The sequence below is a fragment of the Callospermophilus lateralis genome, chromosome 7, assembly GCF_048772815.1.
Source record: "Callospermophilus lateralis isolate mCalLat2 chromosome 7, mCalLat2.hap1, whole genome shotgun sequence".
NCBI lineage: Eukaryota > Metazoa > Chordata > Mammalia > Rodentia > Sciuridae > Callospermophilus > Callospermophilus lateralis.
The window spans coordinates 123,545,685-123,560,954 of NC_135311.1; the positions used below are offsets into that span (position 1 = coordinate 123,545,685).

At 35.8% G+C, this 15,270-nt stretch overlaps 1 protein-coding gene across 17 annotated transcripts in view; it reads right to left on the minus strand.

The window, feature by feature from the left end:
* Epb41 (erythrocyte membrane protein band 4.1) overlaps positions 1 to 15,270 on the minus strand; it is a 152,633-nt gene that overhangs the window by 61,767 nt on the left and 75,596 nt on the right. For all 17 annotated transcript variants that reach the window (XM_077109949.1, XM_077109945.1, XM_077109953.1 and 14 more), the window contains exons 6-9: positions 10,122 to 10,197; positions 7,560 to 7,778; positions 3,366 to 3,453; positions 272 to 424 (exon numbers count right to left, since the gene is read on the minus strand). In XM_077109949.1, coding sequence (XP_076966064.1) covers positions 272 to 424; positions 3,366 to 3,453; positions 7,560 to 7,778; positions 10,122 to 10,197 — 536 coding nt within the window. The remainder of the gene's footprint in view (positions 1 to 271; positions 425 to 3,365; positions 3,454 to 7,559; positions 7,779 to 10,121; positions 10,198 to 15,270) is intronic.

A 15,270-nucleotide genomic window follows, 5' to 3' on the forward strand; every position in this document is an offset into this window, starting at 1 on the left:
ATAGTTTCCCATGAAGTTCTTACCTGGAGTAAACAAGAAACAAGTTTACCAATCCAGGTTTTACTTTTGGCAATGGAATATTTACTTACAGGAATAGGAATGTCTGGAAAACCAGTAATAAGAAGAGAAGATTACAGGACTTAACAATTTAAGAAAACAGAAATATTGGCCCCCGACTAGTTAGTTAGACAGAGACTACTCAGATGGCATAACATGGAAAATGGCAATGAGGAGATGTTTGGTTTAGGAAGAAAAAACATGAATTCTGTACCTCTCCAGGCCGGATCTTGATGAAAAAGCTGCTGCGTTTATAAGAAATCTTCAGTACTTTGGGCCAAGGAAAACGGTTAATTCTCAACTTATCTTTGTAAACCAAAAGGCCACTAGAGCAGACACCTAGGATGATATCCACTCCCTCCAAGTCCTGAAAAAGAAAAGTGTCAGCATTCAGTCTCAAGCAAAGTGTTCAACACATCATTAACTATTATCAGATAATCTGAAGATATCAGCAACCAGAAACAGTTATGAAACAAATCATGGAAAATAAAGTGTAACCTGACAATCATAATCCACATTGACAGATAAGAGTTCCCAGAGGCCAGAGTTTAGGGCTACGTGTACCACCTGGGGATATAACTCTCTCTCTCTCTTTTAACGACATGTTTGCACAATTCTAATTCTCTTTTGAAATGATACAGTGGTAATCCCTCCAGAAAATCAAGTTAAGATTTGACTCTATTCCTGTATAAACTCAACATACGAAAATCTCAGCTTCTTAAAATAACTGATGTTAAGTATATTAAATTATAAATGTTATCCCTAAGGCTAGAAAGAACATTAAGGCAAAATGAAGTCATGTTTTCATGTCTCTTTATTAAAGAAAAATTTTTAAATATTAATAATCAATGTAATTCAAGGAAAATGAATTTCATCTGAGTTAATTTCTACAGATGGCTATATTTAGCTAAATAATCAAAACCCAGGGTTAAATTCTTTTGAAGGGTGCGGGTAGGGGTACCGGGCATTGAACTCAGGGGCACTCAATCACTGAGCCACATTCCCAGCCCTATTTTTGTATTTTATTTGGAGACAGGGTCTCACTGAGTTGCTTAGCGCCTCACTTTTGCTGAGGCTGGCTTTCGAACTCGTGATGCTCCTGCCTCGGCCTCTCAAGCCGCTGGGATTACAGGCGTGAGCCACTGCGCCTGGCCAGAGTTAAAGCTTTTTGACTCCTCTTTTTCCTACAATGAGTATAGAGAAAAATGTTAGTGCCTACATGTGTTATGTACAAGCATAACAGAGATGTAGAAATTGAATATAGTTTTAATTCAATGACTATGTGACTGAAAATTTACCTCAAGATGCCCTCTAAAGTTTTTAAAGCCTGGAGGTACAACTATCTTTCTCTCTCTCTCTATCTCTTTTTTTTAAAAAATATTTTTTTAGTTGTTGATAGACTTTTATTTTATTTATGTATATGCAGTGCTGAGAATCAAACCCAGTGCCTCACACATGCCAGGCATGTGCGCTACCGCTGAGCCCCAGCCCCAGCCCTCTCTCTCTTTTAATGACACACTTTACAGAAACAATTTGCTTTACAACATTTGGAAAAGGAATTTGCTGCCTGACTTCTTCACACCTTGCTGACTGACATAAACCTTTTGCAAGAAATGAGAAGTTCTGGAAATATACCTTATTTGAAATACTGATATCTCTATCATCTATTTTAGAAATTCACAGAAGTTATAGTACCCAGCCCCCAAAAACCCAGGACAACATCTGAATTTGAAATTAGAAGTAATTGAACTTAAGAAACTATCAGATATTCAGGTTGAGAAAATCATGAAAGATTAGTCTAGTCAAATCACAGACCAGATGTCTGTCTCTTTTCTTAATTCCTACCAAGTGATTATTTGGCCTATCCTGGAATAACTTCAGTGACAGGGAGCTCATCACTCTTTGAGGTAGCCCAATTCATCTCATCTTTTTTTTTTTTTAAAAGAGAGAGTGAGAGAGGAGAGAGAGAGAGAGAGAGAGAGAGAGAGAGAGAGAGAGAGAGAAACTTTTTAATATTTATTTTTTAGTTATAGGCGGACACAACATCTTTGTACGTGGTGCTGAGAATCGAACCCGGGCCGCACGCATGCCAGGAGAGCGCGCTACCACTTGAGCCACATCCCCAGCCCCCATCTCATCTTTGAAAAGCTCTGCTAGATAATTTGTCAAACTGAGCTGACAACATATTTCCCTATAGTTTACATTTTACTATCTCTAGGCTTATATCTTAAAGCCATAGTTAAATCTATTTTACACACCACTCCTTTAAATTAACAGGAAGGTAGATATTATGTCTCCCCAGAACTTTCTCTTTTGTAGGATTAATATCCTTGTTCCTTTGTTTTTCATTAGACATGGTTTAGAGTCTCCTGATCATGCACACTATTTAAGTTCCTCCAAAGGAGCATCTGAGCATCCCTTTGAGCTCTCTCCCTCGTGATATACTCAACCTCTCCAGCCATTTGAAGATGAGGGAAGCCAAGCAATTGCCTTAAGTAATCCCTCTGTTAGGCTGTATTAGGCAGAAGTAGGATTAAAGCTTAAGTTTCCAATGCCCTAACCTAGGGGTTCTCAACGAACCACTGTAGTGCATTCAGTGTACATTAGAATCTCCACCTCAGCTTCTGGGATGGAACCTGAAAAATGCGTCTGCGATGCTAAATGCTGCTGACTCAGGGACCACACTTTGAGAACCATTACCCTAGGCCAGTGGTTCTCAGGTTCAAGTTTGCATTAGATTCATTTGGAATGCTCATTAAATCTTGAGGTTCTAGAGCCTGTCCTCTGAAATAAGTCAGTAAATCTGGGAGGAGCTCTGGAATCTGTATATTAGTAGACACCTCAAGTGATTTAGGTGATGTTGGCTGTGAGAAAAACCTTGCTGCCACTATGATTTTCAAATGTAAATTCATTTTAGGAAAATATAATTTCTTTTTCTCTAGGTTGTATTTTTTTATTTTTTACAGAGGCTTAGTTGTAAAACTTTATTCTGACAGTGGATTGCCAAGTGGCAATTCAACTGATATACTTAAAATTCAAAAAGAATTACTATTTGGGGCTGGGGCTGGGGCTGAGCGGTAGCGCACTTGCCAGGCATGTGTGAGGCACTGGGTTAAATTCTCAGCACTGCATATAAATAAATAAAATAAAGGTTTATCAACAACTCAAAAAAAATTACTATTTATTTTGAATGTTTTAAAATAGCCCAGATAAATGCTGGTGAAAAGTAGCACGTGACACAAGTGCAATTTACACATAGCAAACCTCCATCATCTAGTGCATATTAATAAAGGCCAGAAATACATTACCTTTGCTTTATGCAGATCGACACCATACATAGACAACTTTTTGGCATTCTCAAGAAATTCCAAGTCAGCCTGAGCTGGAGTCATGGACCTTTGATAAAATAAAAATAAAAATTCAGTGTCATAGTATCCACATTTACAGTAATCACAGTTGTATCTTCATGACACTTCATATAAACACAATCATACACATGTCGACCAATATGTATACAAAATAAATTTTATAGTCCATAAGTGAATTATTATAGAATAGAAATGTTATCATAAAGAAAACGATATCTTGAGAAAACAAAAAGACACTAAGAAACTACTGGAAAAAAAATTTAAAACTCCCTACAATTTCCTTCAAATGACCTCATCCATCATTAGCTCCGTCCTCCCTCTCTTCATCCTTTTTCTATCCCATACATAAATTCCTTCCACTAATTTTCTTGCCAAGGAGATGACCAAATTAAATCCTCAAGGGGCATGGGACAATTTACAAGATCCTCTTAGCTGCCTTTTTTTCCCTCTATACCCCTGAATTGAGTTATTATGGAAATTAAACAAGAGGGCAGCTGATGTTACTTAACTGGGACTCTTAATGGGGCCAGGTTTGATGAAAAGAAAATTTCTGGTAACAGATGGTGTTCTGCCCACTGATCTAAACAAAATAAATTGGTTAATAGAAGCACACAGATAATGGGACTGTTTTCTGTTATTAAGATGTCTTCATTACCAGGCAAATAATGAATTAGATTTGTTTGAAAACAATCAGTCTCACTGTCTAAACATTCACTGTGTCTGTCTTTCCTTCTCTAGAAGTTTCTTTGCTTTTGGAAAGTGCTCAATGATATTTGAAGACAAAGATATCATTCCCAACCCTGCACAATTCAGACCAATCAAGAGTAACTTCTTAGTAACAATAATGAAGTCACATCTCAAAAAAAAAAAAAAAGAAAAGAAAATGCCAGTTTCCCATAAGACTGCCTCAAGCTATAGAGAGCAGCAGGGGTCTCTTCATTTAACAAGGAAAAGTCTCTTCCAAACCCATCTGTCTTTACCCTCATTAAAAAGAACAAAGGATTCCTTGGAACAACAACAACCAAAAAAGAAAACACACAGGAGAGAAGGATGCAAACTTGTTCTAACTCAGCCTCCCTAAATAAACTTTTTTCTACAAGCTCTAAAGCATCTTACCTAATTCTGTTTACTAATAGACCTAAAGTTGAAGATTAAAAAGAAAAAAAAAAAAAAGGAAGAAAAATGGGAAAATTAACCCATATAAAAGTCTATATATTCAAGTAATTCAAAATATCTCAGGAAAGTTTTGTAATTGTAAATTACTTTTCCATATAAGTGATACACTTTTCTAGTTAAGGTTACTCCCAGTTGTTTTATATTTTACTGTTGTTATTAATACTAATGGGGTGAATTTTAGGAGTTTGAAGCTGGAAAGGAACTTGAAGGTAATGAGTTCAACATTTTCATTTTGCTGATAAAGAAAACAGACCCTGAAGGATTGCATGATCATGAATAGGCTGAAACACTTGGTTTGAAGCAGCAGGCTTAAGTCACGACTCAAGTCACACTACTTGGGCTAGAATCCTGGTTCCTGAACTTATGGGTGGTGAGCCATTGTCTCCCTCAATCTCCTCTATAAGGTAAGAATCACATTAATTTTGCTAGATAAATAAATGTGACTATTAGAATTAAATAAGATAATGGCTGTGAAACTGCTTTGTAATCTATTTATTTATTATTAAATTTTGCAACCTTAATTTTCTAATAGTATAGTATCCCATCTCTACATGGATTATAAAATTAAATTGAGAGAAATAATTTGGATCAGTTAAAGTTGAAGATCAATTTTAAACATTAAATGAAGCAATCATGACAAAAACCTTCCCTATATTCACAATACCCCAGGGTTCAGTTTAATTTCTCTCTTTTCATAATTTGTATTTCCTTTTATCAACTCTCATTGCTGTCAGTAACCCCTTCCCCTTATAGATGCACCCCTAATTCTGTCTGGACAGAATTCCCCATTCTGGCCTGCTTCACACATGGATTCCCTAAGACCTTTGAAAATCATAACAAGCTGGGAACAGATTGAGTACTGTCCAGCTGAGTTCAGTGGTACATGCCTATCCCAGCTACTCAGAAGGCTGAGACAGGAGGATCACAAATTCCAGGCCAGCCTGGGCAACTTAGCAAAACCCTTTCTGAAAATTAAAAATAAAAATGGCAACAGGTATAGCTGAGTGGTAGAGTGCACAAGTGCCCACGTTCGATCCCAGTACCATTACCCCCTTCCACCCCACTTTAAAAAAAGTATTGTCCAGAGTTATTCAGTACCACCTAACAAGTTATTACTTATGAGTACTTCAGCTTAAAGTACCTACCCAGGGTGCTCTGGCACTTTAAAAAAGATTAGCTCTTGCTCATTACAAAGAGAAGTTTCAGCACAGTTTCCCTGTATTTATTTATTTCAAGCAAGTGGGGTCAGGAGAGTCATGCAGTAAGTTCTGATGTTAAGTGACAGTCTTTTGATAATGTTTGTTGCATCTCCTAATTAAGTATTATGATTTCAAATAATTAAGTGGGGACAATGAAGTGGAAGACAATTAATTTTAAAGCTTGATTTGCTAGTGTTAATTTAAAGAGTTAATTATAGCTTTAAAATCCCTGTCTGGGCAAAGGGCCACTACTACAGGTTCCACTTACAAGGCCTTCTTCTCCTTGTCTGAGGAGCAGGCTGGTAATTGCTTCAATACACAGTAAAGTGCTTATGTCTCAGCAGAAGTTTCTTTGGAGTGGTTAAAGCACCATGTTGCTGGACATAATTAAATTTCTCATTTGTGTTTCTGCTTGTGAGGGCTACAAAAATTTCCAAAAAGGAGCAAGTAAATTCCAGGACTTTTTGTCATATACCTAACTGAACATCAACTGATCATATCCACCTGTCCAGTGAGACTGTTCCATCTATTTGAGTTTAAAATTCTATTAAGTTCTGTGAGTGGTTCTCCAAACCCAGATGCACATTGCTTGTAAAATGGGGATAAGGATTATTATTTTTATTATCCTAGCAAATATATGACATGAGAGGTCTACTAATCACTGTGCTGAGTACTTCTCATGACTTTTCTGATTTAAACAATTATAAAATTTCTATTATCATCCTGGTTTCAGATGAGAAAACTGAAGCTTAGAAGGCTTAAGTAACTTACCAAGAGTCATAAAGCTGATAAGGAATGGAATCCGAATCCAAAGTAAAACAGGCTCACTCCAGAGCTAGTGATTTTAACTATGTGCTCTACAGTCCAACTCAGTGGTTCTCAAACTTTTTTGGCATTAATAACTCTTTACTCTCTTAATTATTAAGGACTCTGAAATACTATTCTTTATGTGCTTATATCTATCAGTATTAACTATTACAAATTATATTACAAAATTTTTATTAAATGTCTAAAGAATAGTAAGTCCATTACTTTTACCATTAATAACCTTTGTGAAAAATGATAATGAAGGATTGAGAATTTAAAATTCTTCTTTTATGGTATATTAAAACTCACAATAGCACTTTTTTGCAATTTTTTTTTAATGATACCAGGGATTGAACCGAGGGCCTGATACTCACTAGGCAAATAATTTCAACCTAGCTCAGATGAACTATATGGCCTTGCTTTTGAGCACTATGCTACAGTACTTCCCAATGTTACACATTATTTTCATGAAAAAATAAATAGTAGAATAGTTGGTGAATTCAACGAAGACTTTTAAAGATAACTGCAGGAGTTTCATGGGCCCTCCACAATCTATCCACATACATACATTCCAAGTTTAAAACTCTTGCTCTAAGGAGCTACTACAGCATGATAAGTTAAAATCTGAAGGAAAAAGAAAAAACACTTGTAAGACTAATAGCTACCATTTATTGAGTACCTACTACACATCTAGCTCTGTGCTAAGTGCTTTACCTATGTTACCTCATTTAGTTTTCATTCTGCAATACAATGCCCATTACTATAGTAAGAAAACTGAGGTTCAGAGGACTTAAAGGGACTTGCTCAAAGTCAAACAGTAGAGGGAAATTAGCTCTTCACCAACTCTTTCTGTGGCAGCATGCTCCCTTTTAGGCAAACACTGATTCAATACCAGGTCAAGGGTTTAAACTTATTATCAAACAGACAGAATAAACTCTGGAGACCCACTCACCTGTATGATTTATGCAGTTCCATGACCTTCTCTTCAAGTTCCTTGGTCTGATTTGGGGCCAGATGAAAATCACTAACATAATCCACACCATGGAGTTCTGGATCGTAGTCTCCCAGCTCAGACTGGATGGTGTAAGAACCCAATAATGCTAAGGTTGCAAAGGAACAGGGCAGACGTCCTGCAACAATGTCCTGTCGAAGCTGAAGACATAAATAATATCTATAGCCAAAAGAGAAAAATGTTAATATGTCAGTCATAACAAAATATAGAGGGACAAAAAGGATAATAGGGAGAGGGAGAGAAGAAAAATTAGAGAGAAGAGATTAAGTAAATATGAGATCATATTAATAATTGTTCCATCTAAGTAGTGGGCAATCTAGGTAGTGTAGGATATGAAGTACCATATACATAAACTATTTAATCTTCAAAGAATTTGTGAGGTGAGTATGACTTCCAGATATAGATAGAGAGGCAGCTTCAGAGGTTTAGCTAGCTCAATGTTAGTAATAAAATGTTTGGTCCAAAACCAGGTCCTTTCTTTTCTATCACTTTCCTTTGACAAATGTGTATATAATGTCCTTCAAGAACAAAGATCACAATATTGACCAATTTTTGCTAGGATATGAACATTCTGATGTGTTTTCCCTCCCAGATAGGCTACATGGCATGCAGCCTTCTACATTCTATCAGTCACCTTATAAGACCAATTCCCCCTGTGTGCTAAATTGTTGGTAATTCAAACTGCAGCTAAACAGCCAGTCCAACTAAACAACTGAGTGCCCTATCACATACAGACACTTGTTTTTATCAGTGTAATAGTCCTACCTGTGATCCTGACCTCCTTACCACATGTTAATTGAGTTAACCAATTCAGACAGTTCTATAGAACAAGAAGGTATGATGAAATTGACAACTCCTACATTAATTAGAACATATCCTTTTTTTTAAACCATAATATTGAATAATATATGTATCAACAATAATTTTTGCTATCTACAATTAGTTGCTACATTTATGGGGGATTGTTTATTTTTCTGAAATGGAGTATCACCATGTAGTCCAGGCTGCCCTTGAATTTACAATCCTCCTGCCTTAGCCTATTATATAGTTAGAATTACTGGTGTGGTGCACGACCATGCCTGACATTTTTTTTTTTTAAGTCACAGAAACACTGATTAAGTCACAAGAATCTTAAACTCCTTTAAAGTGCAGGAAATTAGCAAAGGTTTTTCGGGATATATTCTGCTTTACAGAATAAGACTGGATGAAGAAAGATGATTAAGTAGCAACTCTAAGAGACAAACATTACCTGTGAAAAAGAAACAGTTTTATCGGGGAGAGAGATGGCATCTCAGCTTTAAGAATATACTAAAAGGGTCTGGGGTGGTGGCTCAGTGGTAGAGCACTTGCCTAGCATGTGTGAGGCACTGGGTTCAATTCTCAGCACCTCATATAAATAAGTAAAATAAAGGTTCACTGACAACTAAAAAATATTAAAAAAAAAAAAAAAAGAATGTACTAAAGGGGCCGAGGTTGCTGAGGTTGTTGCTCAGTGGTAAAGCATGTGCCTAGCATGTATGATGAGTATGTTGATCCTCAGGACCACATAAAATAAATAAATAAAATAAAAGGCATGTGTTTGTCTACAACTTAAAAAAAGACAAAAAGAATGTACTAAAGATGAATGGACAACAAAGTCATCTTAAAAAATGATATAAACTTGCTGGCATGGTGGCATATGCCTGTAATCCTAGCAACTCAGGAGGCTGAGGTAGGAAGATCGCAAGTTTGAGACCAGCCTTAAACTTGTGATCCTCCTACTTCAGCCTCCCGAGAGGCTGGAATTACAGGCATATGCCATTGTGCTTGACAAAAGTCATTTTCTTAAAAGAAATCATTAGGTTGTTTTCAAAGAATATAAGATTATTTTATAAATTAAGTAGGCCCAAAGAAGAATTCAGTTCCTGAGGATCATGGGCCTAATCACATAGTCTAAATGGGAGATAGAAAGAATCTACAATAACCCTGAGATTTTAGTTTCTTTTTGATCCCTATAGGAAGGAACACAGTGGGAGATAAGTATGAAGGGGAAGGAAAACAAAAAAGACCCAGCGGAAGACATGAATTGGTATGAACATACTTTATATACAAACAGAGATAAGACAAATTGTGTTCTATATGCGTAATAAGAATTGTGATGCATTCCACTGTCATGTATTTAAAAAATAAAAGCAATTTAAAAAAAAAGAAAAAGACCCAGCGAAGCCACTCACCAGTCCATTCATGTAACGTGACTTAGAGGAGCCCTGCCCACTGCTTGGCATAATATCATAACAAGCAAGGCTACTAGTTCCTCTGTTAGTTTCTTCCAAAGCAGATCAGAAACTTGAAGCTTTTTAGCTCCCTTATTTGCAAATCTGCCTTAAAGTGGCCAGAAACTTTCTATCTTAGGCTACTCATTTAACATCTTATCACTTTTCTTCAATTCTGAGTAGGAATATTTCCAGAGTTAATGATTATGACAATTACTGTTACAAATTTAACTATAAATTAATTATTTACCTTGTTATGTCCTCTGTTAACTGTGCTGGATCAGGTGGATAAAACTTTACATTGAAAGTAAAATTCCATGGGACACCTGCAAAAATGAACAAAAGAATTTTGTTTATGCCTAATTTTCTGATTGTTTTAAGTACCTCAAAATAATGAAAACAATTTTTTTTCTGAAATCTTTTAACATTTTCATGCTTTATGGTAAGATAAACGTTTTCAGGAAGAAAATTGCTTATACATTATTTAGAACTATAGGATCTAATTTCTTAACCTAACTTTTTTTTTTTTATTTTTTTTAATATTTATTTTTTAGTTATCGGAGGACACATCTTTGTACGTGGTGCTGAGAATCGAACCCGGGGCCCCGCACGCATGCCAGGCAAGCGCGCTGGCTACCACTTGAGCCACATCCCCAGCCCATCTTAACCTAACTTAATAGCTTTGTTTACAAGGGATTAGAAGTACATATGCAAAATAATATGAAGGAAATCAAACTAAAGATCCTACTCGTCAGCTTGTTTATACCAATTTACTTATTTATCTATTTAGTTTGTGGGGCTGGGAATTCAAACCTAGAGCCTCATGCAAGCCAGGTAAGTGCTCTACTAGTGAGCCATAGCCCCCGACCTCTGTAGCAGCGGCTTTCAAAGTGTGATTTAGATACTGCTCTGTGTCCTTAGAGATCATTCAGGTTACCAACAGATATTCTTTTTCACTTTCGGCATTATTTATTTGTGGTATTTGTTAATACCATCTTAAATAAACAAAAGCATTAGTCTCATAAATATGAGTGAAACTGGGAGATTATTTTAGAAGGAAGAAGGGGCCCTAGGAAGGGTCCTTATTTTTCATTTTTTATCTTAAGGTAGGGTCACGAAATTGAGAACCTGTCTCAAAATTTTAAAAAAGGGCTGGACATAGCAATCCTGAGTTCAATCCCAGTACTGAACAAAACAAAATAAAATCATAGCTCTGTTTAAAATAGGCGTGGAGGGCTGGGGATGTGGCTCAAGCGGTAGCGCGCTCGCCTGGCATGCGTGCGGCCAGGGTTCGATCTTCAGTCGATCCTCAGCACCACATACAAACAAAGATGTTGTGTCCACCAAAAACTAAAAAAAAAAAATATTAATATTCTCACTCTCTCTTTAAAAAAAAAAATTGGCGTGGAAACTATGAAAATTAAATCCTGAAACAAACAAACAAAAAATGTTCTATTTTTTATCTACAATAAAAACCAGAGGATGAGTAAAGGTTAAATGGAGGATGCATTTCAATGTTTCCAGCTACATGCCGACCTTCAGGGGTTTTCCTACTGTGGGTGTTGGCTTCCCATAAAGAAAGGCCTGATCTCAGCCAATAATCAGAATGCTTGGTTATGATCCTAGGACTCGCCATTTGTTTCAGTACTTACTGCATGCAAGGCACTAAGTCATTCTCTTACATACATTAACTTTTTTAATCCTCGGAAACCCAAGGATGTTAGGGACTAGTATTAATTTGTTTTATATGTGAAGAAACAGCAGCTTAGGAAAGAACACACCTAGTGAATCCAGGGTTTTCTTACTCCAAATCCCATGCTTTTAACCACTGGGTTCTACTATCCCACTATAAACATCTACGTGTCAACCATACTTCTGTTTTACCTTCAAATACCATGTTTATTGCTAATAGCAACAAGGACAATATTTGTAATAGTTTGAATGTCTTAATGAATGTGTGCTTTTAAGCATACTAAAACACTTGATATAGGATTTCCTTAGAAAAGTTAATATTTTCCTTCAACATTTGACCAGTATAACCAAAGCCTACTCAGGTCCCAATACTTACATTAACCCATTTCTAATGCTTCATATCTCAAAAACCTTAAATGGCACTTAGGTCAGAAAAACAAACTAGTAACTGTCTCTCAAAAAAAGGGAGGGACAGCATTTACAGTATACAACAGACTAATACCATCTGTTGTTTCACTTTCTAATATGATAAAAACCTGTCAATCTAGCCATTGTTAATTCATAATTTCTCAAATATATTTTTTTTTAAGTCCTCTATACCACCTATAGAAAGGCCTTGGCTAGAGCAAATCAATATGGAAAAAAAGGTAGTCAAAAACTGTTTGCATATGCAAATTCAGTATTTAAGAACTTTAAACAAGTTATTTCTTAACACAGAAAAATGATAATATGCGTAAGAATAACATTAAGAAAAATCAAGCAAACAATAGTTTATAAAGTGATTCTTTTTTAATCTCTTTAAGCCTTGTGTTAAGTAACTGATATAGAAAACTTAATAACACCTATGATTGGTAGAAGAAAATAAGCATTTTTACCTATTTCTGATAGGAGTATAAATTGGTACAATACTATGGAGAACAATTTCAGTATATCTATCAAAAAACAACACATATATGTACCCTTTCATTTTGCAATTTCATTTCCATAAATGTATCTGAATAAATACTTGAATGTAGTCAAAATGCTACCTTTATAAGACATTTGTGAAACAGCAGAATTCTAAAAACAACCTAAATGTATATATTTAGCAAGAGAAGGTAAATCAAATTATGGGTCAGCTCTATGTTGGAAAACTAGGTAGCCTTTAAAAAGAAAGAAGTAGCTTTATACAGAATAATCTTCAACATAATGTTCAGTGAGAAAAAAAATCAAAGAACAGTATATATTGAAAGTTGCCATCCAAGTTTGGGGGGTGGGGAGAAAAAGTATAATTACAAGTATGATTATATATTTCTAGAATATCTCTATAAGGATATAAAATAAACTGGTAATAGTAGTTGGGAAACTTGGCAGGATATCTGTTAGGCAGGAAATCTGAGAGGATAAGGGAGAATAACAGTAGGGAGACCTGCTTTCACTACATACTCTTTTTATGACATTTTAATTTTGTTCTATGTACTTTCACTACTTGTTTTTATGCCTATAACTATATGTGTGTGTGTATGTGTGTATGTATATTTTTTTTTTGTGTGTGTATATATATTTTTATTTTTATTTATTTATTTATTTTTTTTGGTGGGGATTGACTCAGGAGCGCTTAACTTAAGCCACATCCCCAGGCCTTTTCTGTATTTTATTTAGAGACAGGGTCTTGCTGAGTTGCTTAGGGCTTAGCTAAATTGCTGAGGCTGGTTTTGAATCCACAATCCTCCAGCCTCAGCCTCCCAAGCTTCTGGAATTACAGGCATGCACCACCACACCTAACAAGATGCCTATAAAATTTTTTAAGGGATAATCTTTTGTCTCCTCCCACTAAAACAAATTCCTAAGGGCAAGAATGTTTTTTTTCTCTTTTGTTTGGTGTTCATCCCTAGTACCTACAACAGCACTTGGCATGTCATGAATGCTCAAAAAATATATATTGAATAAATGAAATAAAGTCATTAACCTCACAGCATTGTTGTGAAAGTCATACAGGAATGATAATGCTTTGGGGGAAAAATATATTTTTTAAAAAAGGATTATACAAGAAAAATAATACACACTAGTTTATTAAAATTATTTACCTACTCATTAACCCAGTTATCCAAATGACCTCAAGTTACTGAACATAATGAATTAAGAATATTTAAAAACTGACAAAAGCCTATAATTCTGTTTATATTTATTTGGGGAGTGGGTGGGATGTGGTAGTACTGGGAATTGAACACAGGACCTTGCACACTGAGCTACATTCTGAGCCTTTCTTATTTTGAGACAGGGTCTTACTAAATTGCCCAATTTGGCCTTGAACTCGAAATGCTCCTGCTTCAGGCAGCCAAGTAGCCGAAACTGCATGTGTGAACCACCTTGTCAGGCCCATTTAGAATTTTCTCTCCAGAATAAGGAAGTTTAACTACATTAGAAATAGCCATAACTGGACTGGGGTTGTGGCTTAGCGGTAGAGCGCTCACCTAGCATGTGTGGGGCACTGGGTTTGATCCTTAGTACCACATAAAAATAAAATAAAGGTACTGTGTCTAACTACAACTAAAACAAAAATTTTTTTTAAAGAAATAGCCATAACTAAATGGAAATGTCCCAGATATTAACATTTTTACTTTTGTTAATGGCACTCATCAGGCGAGGAACTCAAAACTTTTGGTTCCAGCCAGGCATGGTGGTGCGTGCGTGTAAACTGGCCCATTGGGGGAGGCTGAGGCCAGAGGATCACTTGTGTTTACCAGATGTCTGGGGAATACATCAGATTCCTGCCTTAAATAGATAAAAACTTCTATTATTTTTCTATTATTCTATTTTCTATTATTTTCTGTTACAACTGTCCAGTTTCCCTGTAAGCAAGTTTAAGATTAAATACAATAGATAGAGATGTTAAAAAACTTGATCACTTGGAATTTAAAACACAGTAAAGTTAAACTTTAGTTAGTGACTATTTCTAGAGCGTGATAAACATAATTAGCAATATTTTATGGAAAATATTTAGTGAAGAATAAAAATAGTGTCTAGAAAAAGCTTTAAAAATTGTCACCAATAAAATTTCTGCCTTCTAACCCAGCAACATTTTAATGACATTCTTAACAAAAGTACATAACCTGAATCTAACCATGTGGAAACATTAGACAAATTCAAACTGACCACTTATGAAATAGTTGGTCAATACTCCAAAACTACCAATGTTATGAAACACTTTAAAGATTCAGGAATTGTTCCAGATTAAAGAAAACTAAAAAGATGTGGCAATGCTGTTTTACTTTCTCTTGCTCTATAGGATATCATTGGGATGACTAAAAATAATGTTTATATGTTATAAAATTGTTTCAATTTTAATTTTCTGCTTTTGATAATTGTACTGTGGTCATGTAAGAAAGTTCCTGGTGTGGGGCTAGGCACCTGCCTACCACGGGTGAGAGCCTGGGTTCAATACCCAGCATGGGGGTTTGGGAGAAGGAAAGTCCTAGCTTTTAGGGTACACAAAATTAAGTAATTAGGGGCAGAAGGGAAGGACATCATGACTGCAACTGTTTTTAATTGAGGTGGAATTCACATAATGTTAACCACTTCGAAGTGTACATCGGGTGGCACTTAGAACATTCACAGAGTTGTGCAACCACTACCTCTACCTAGCTAAAACATTGTTATCATTCCCAAAGGAGACCCTGCGTCCATTAAGCAGTCAATTCCTATTCACCCTTTCCTCAACCCCTGCC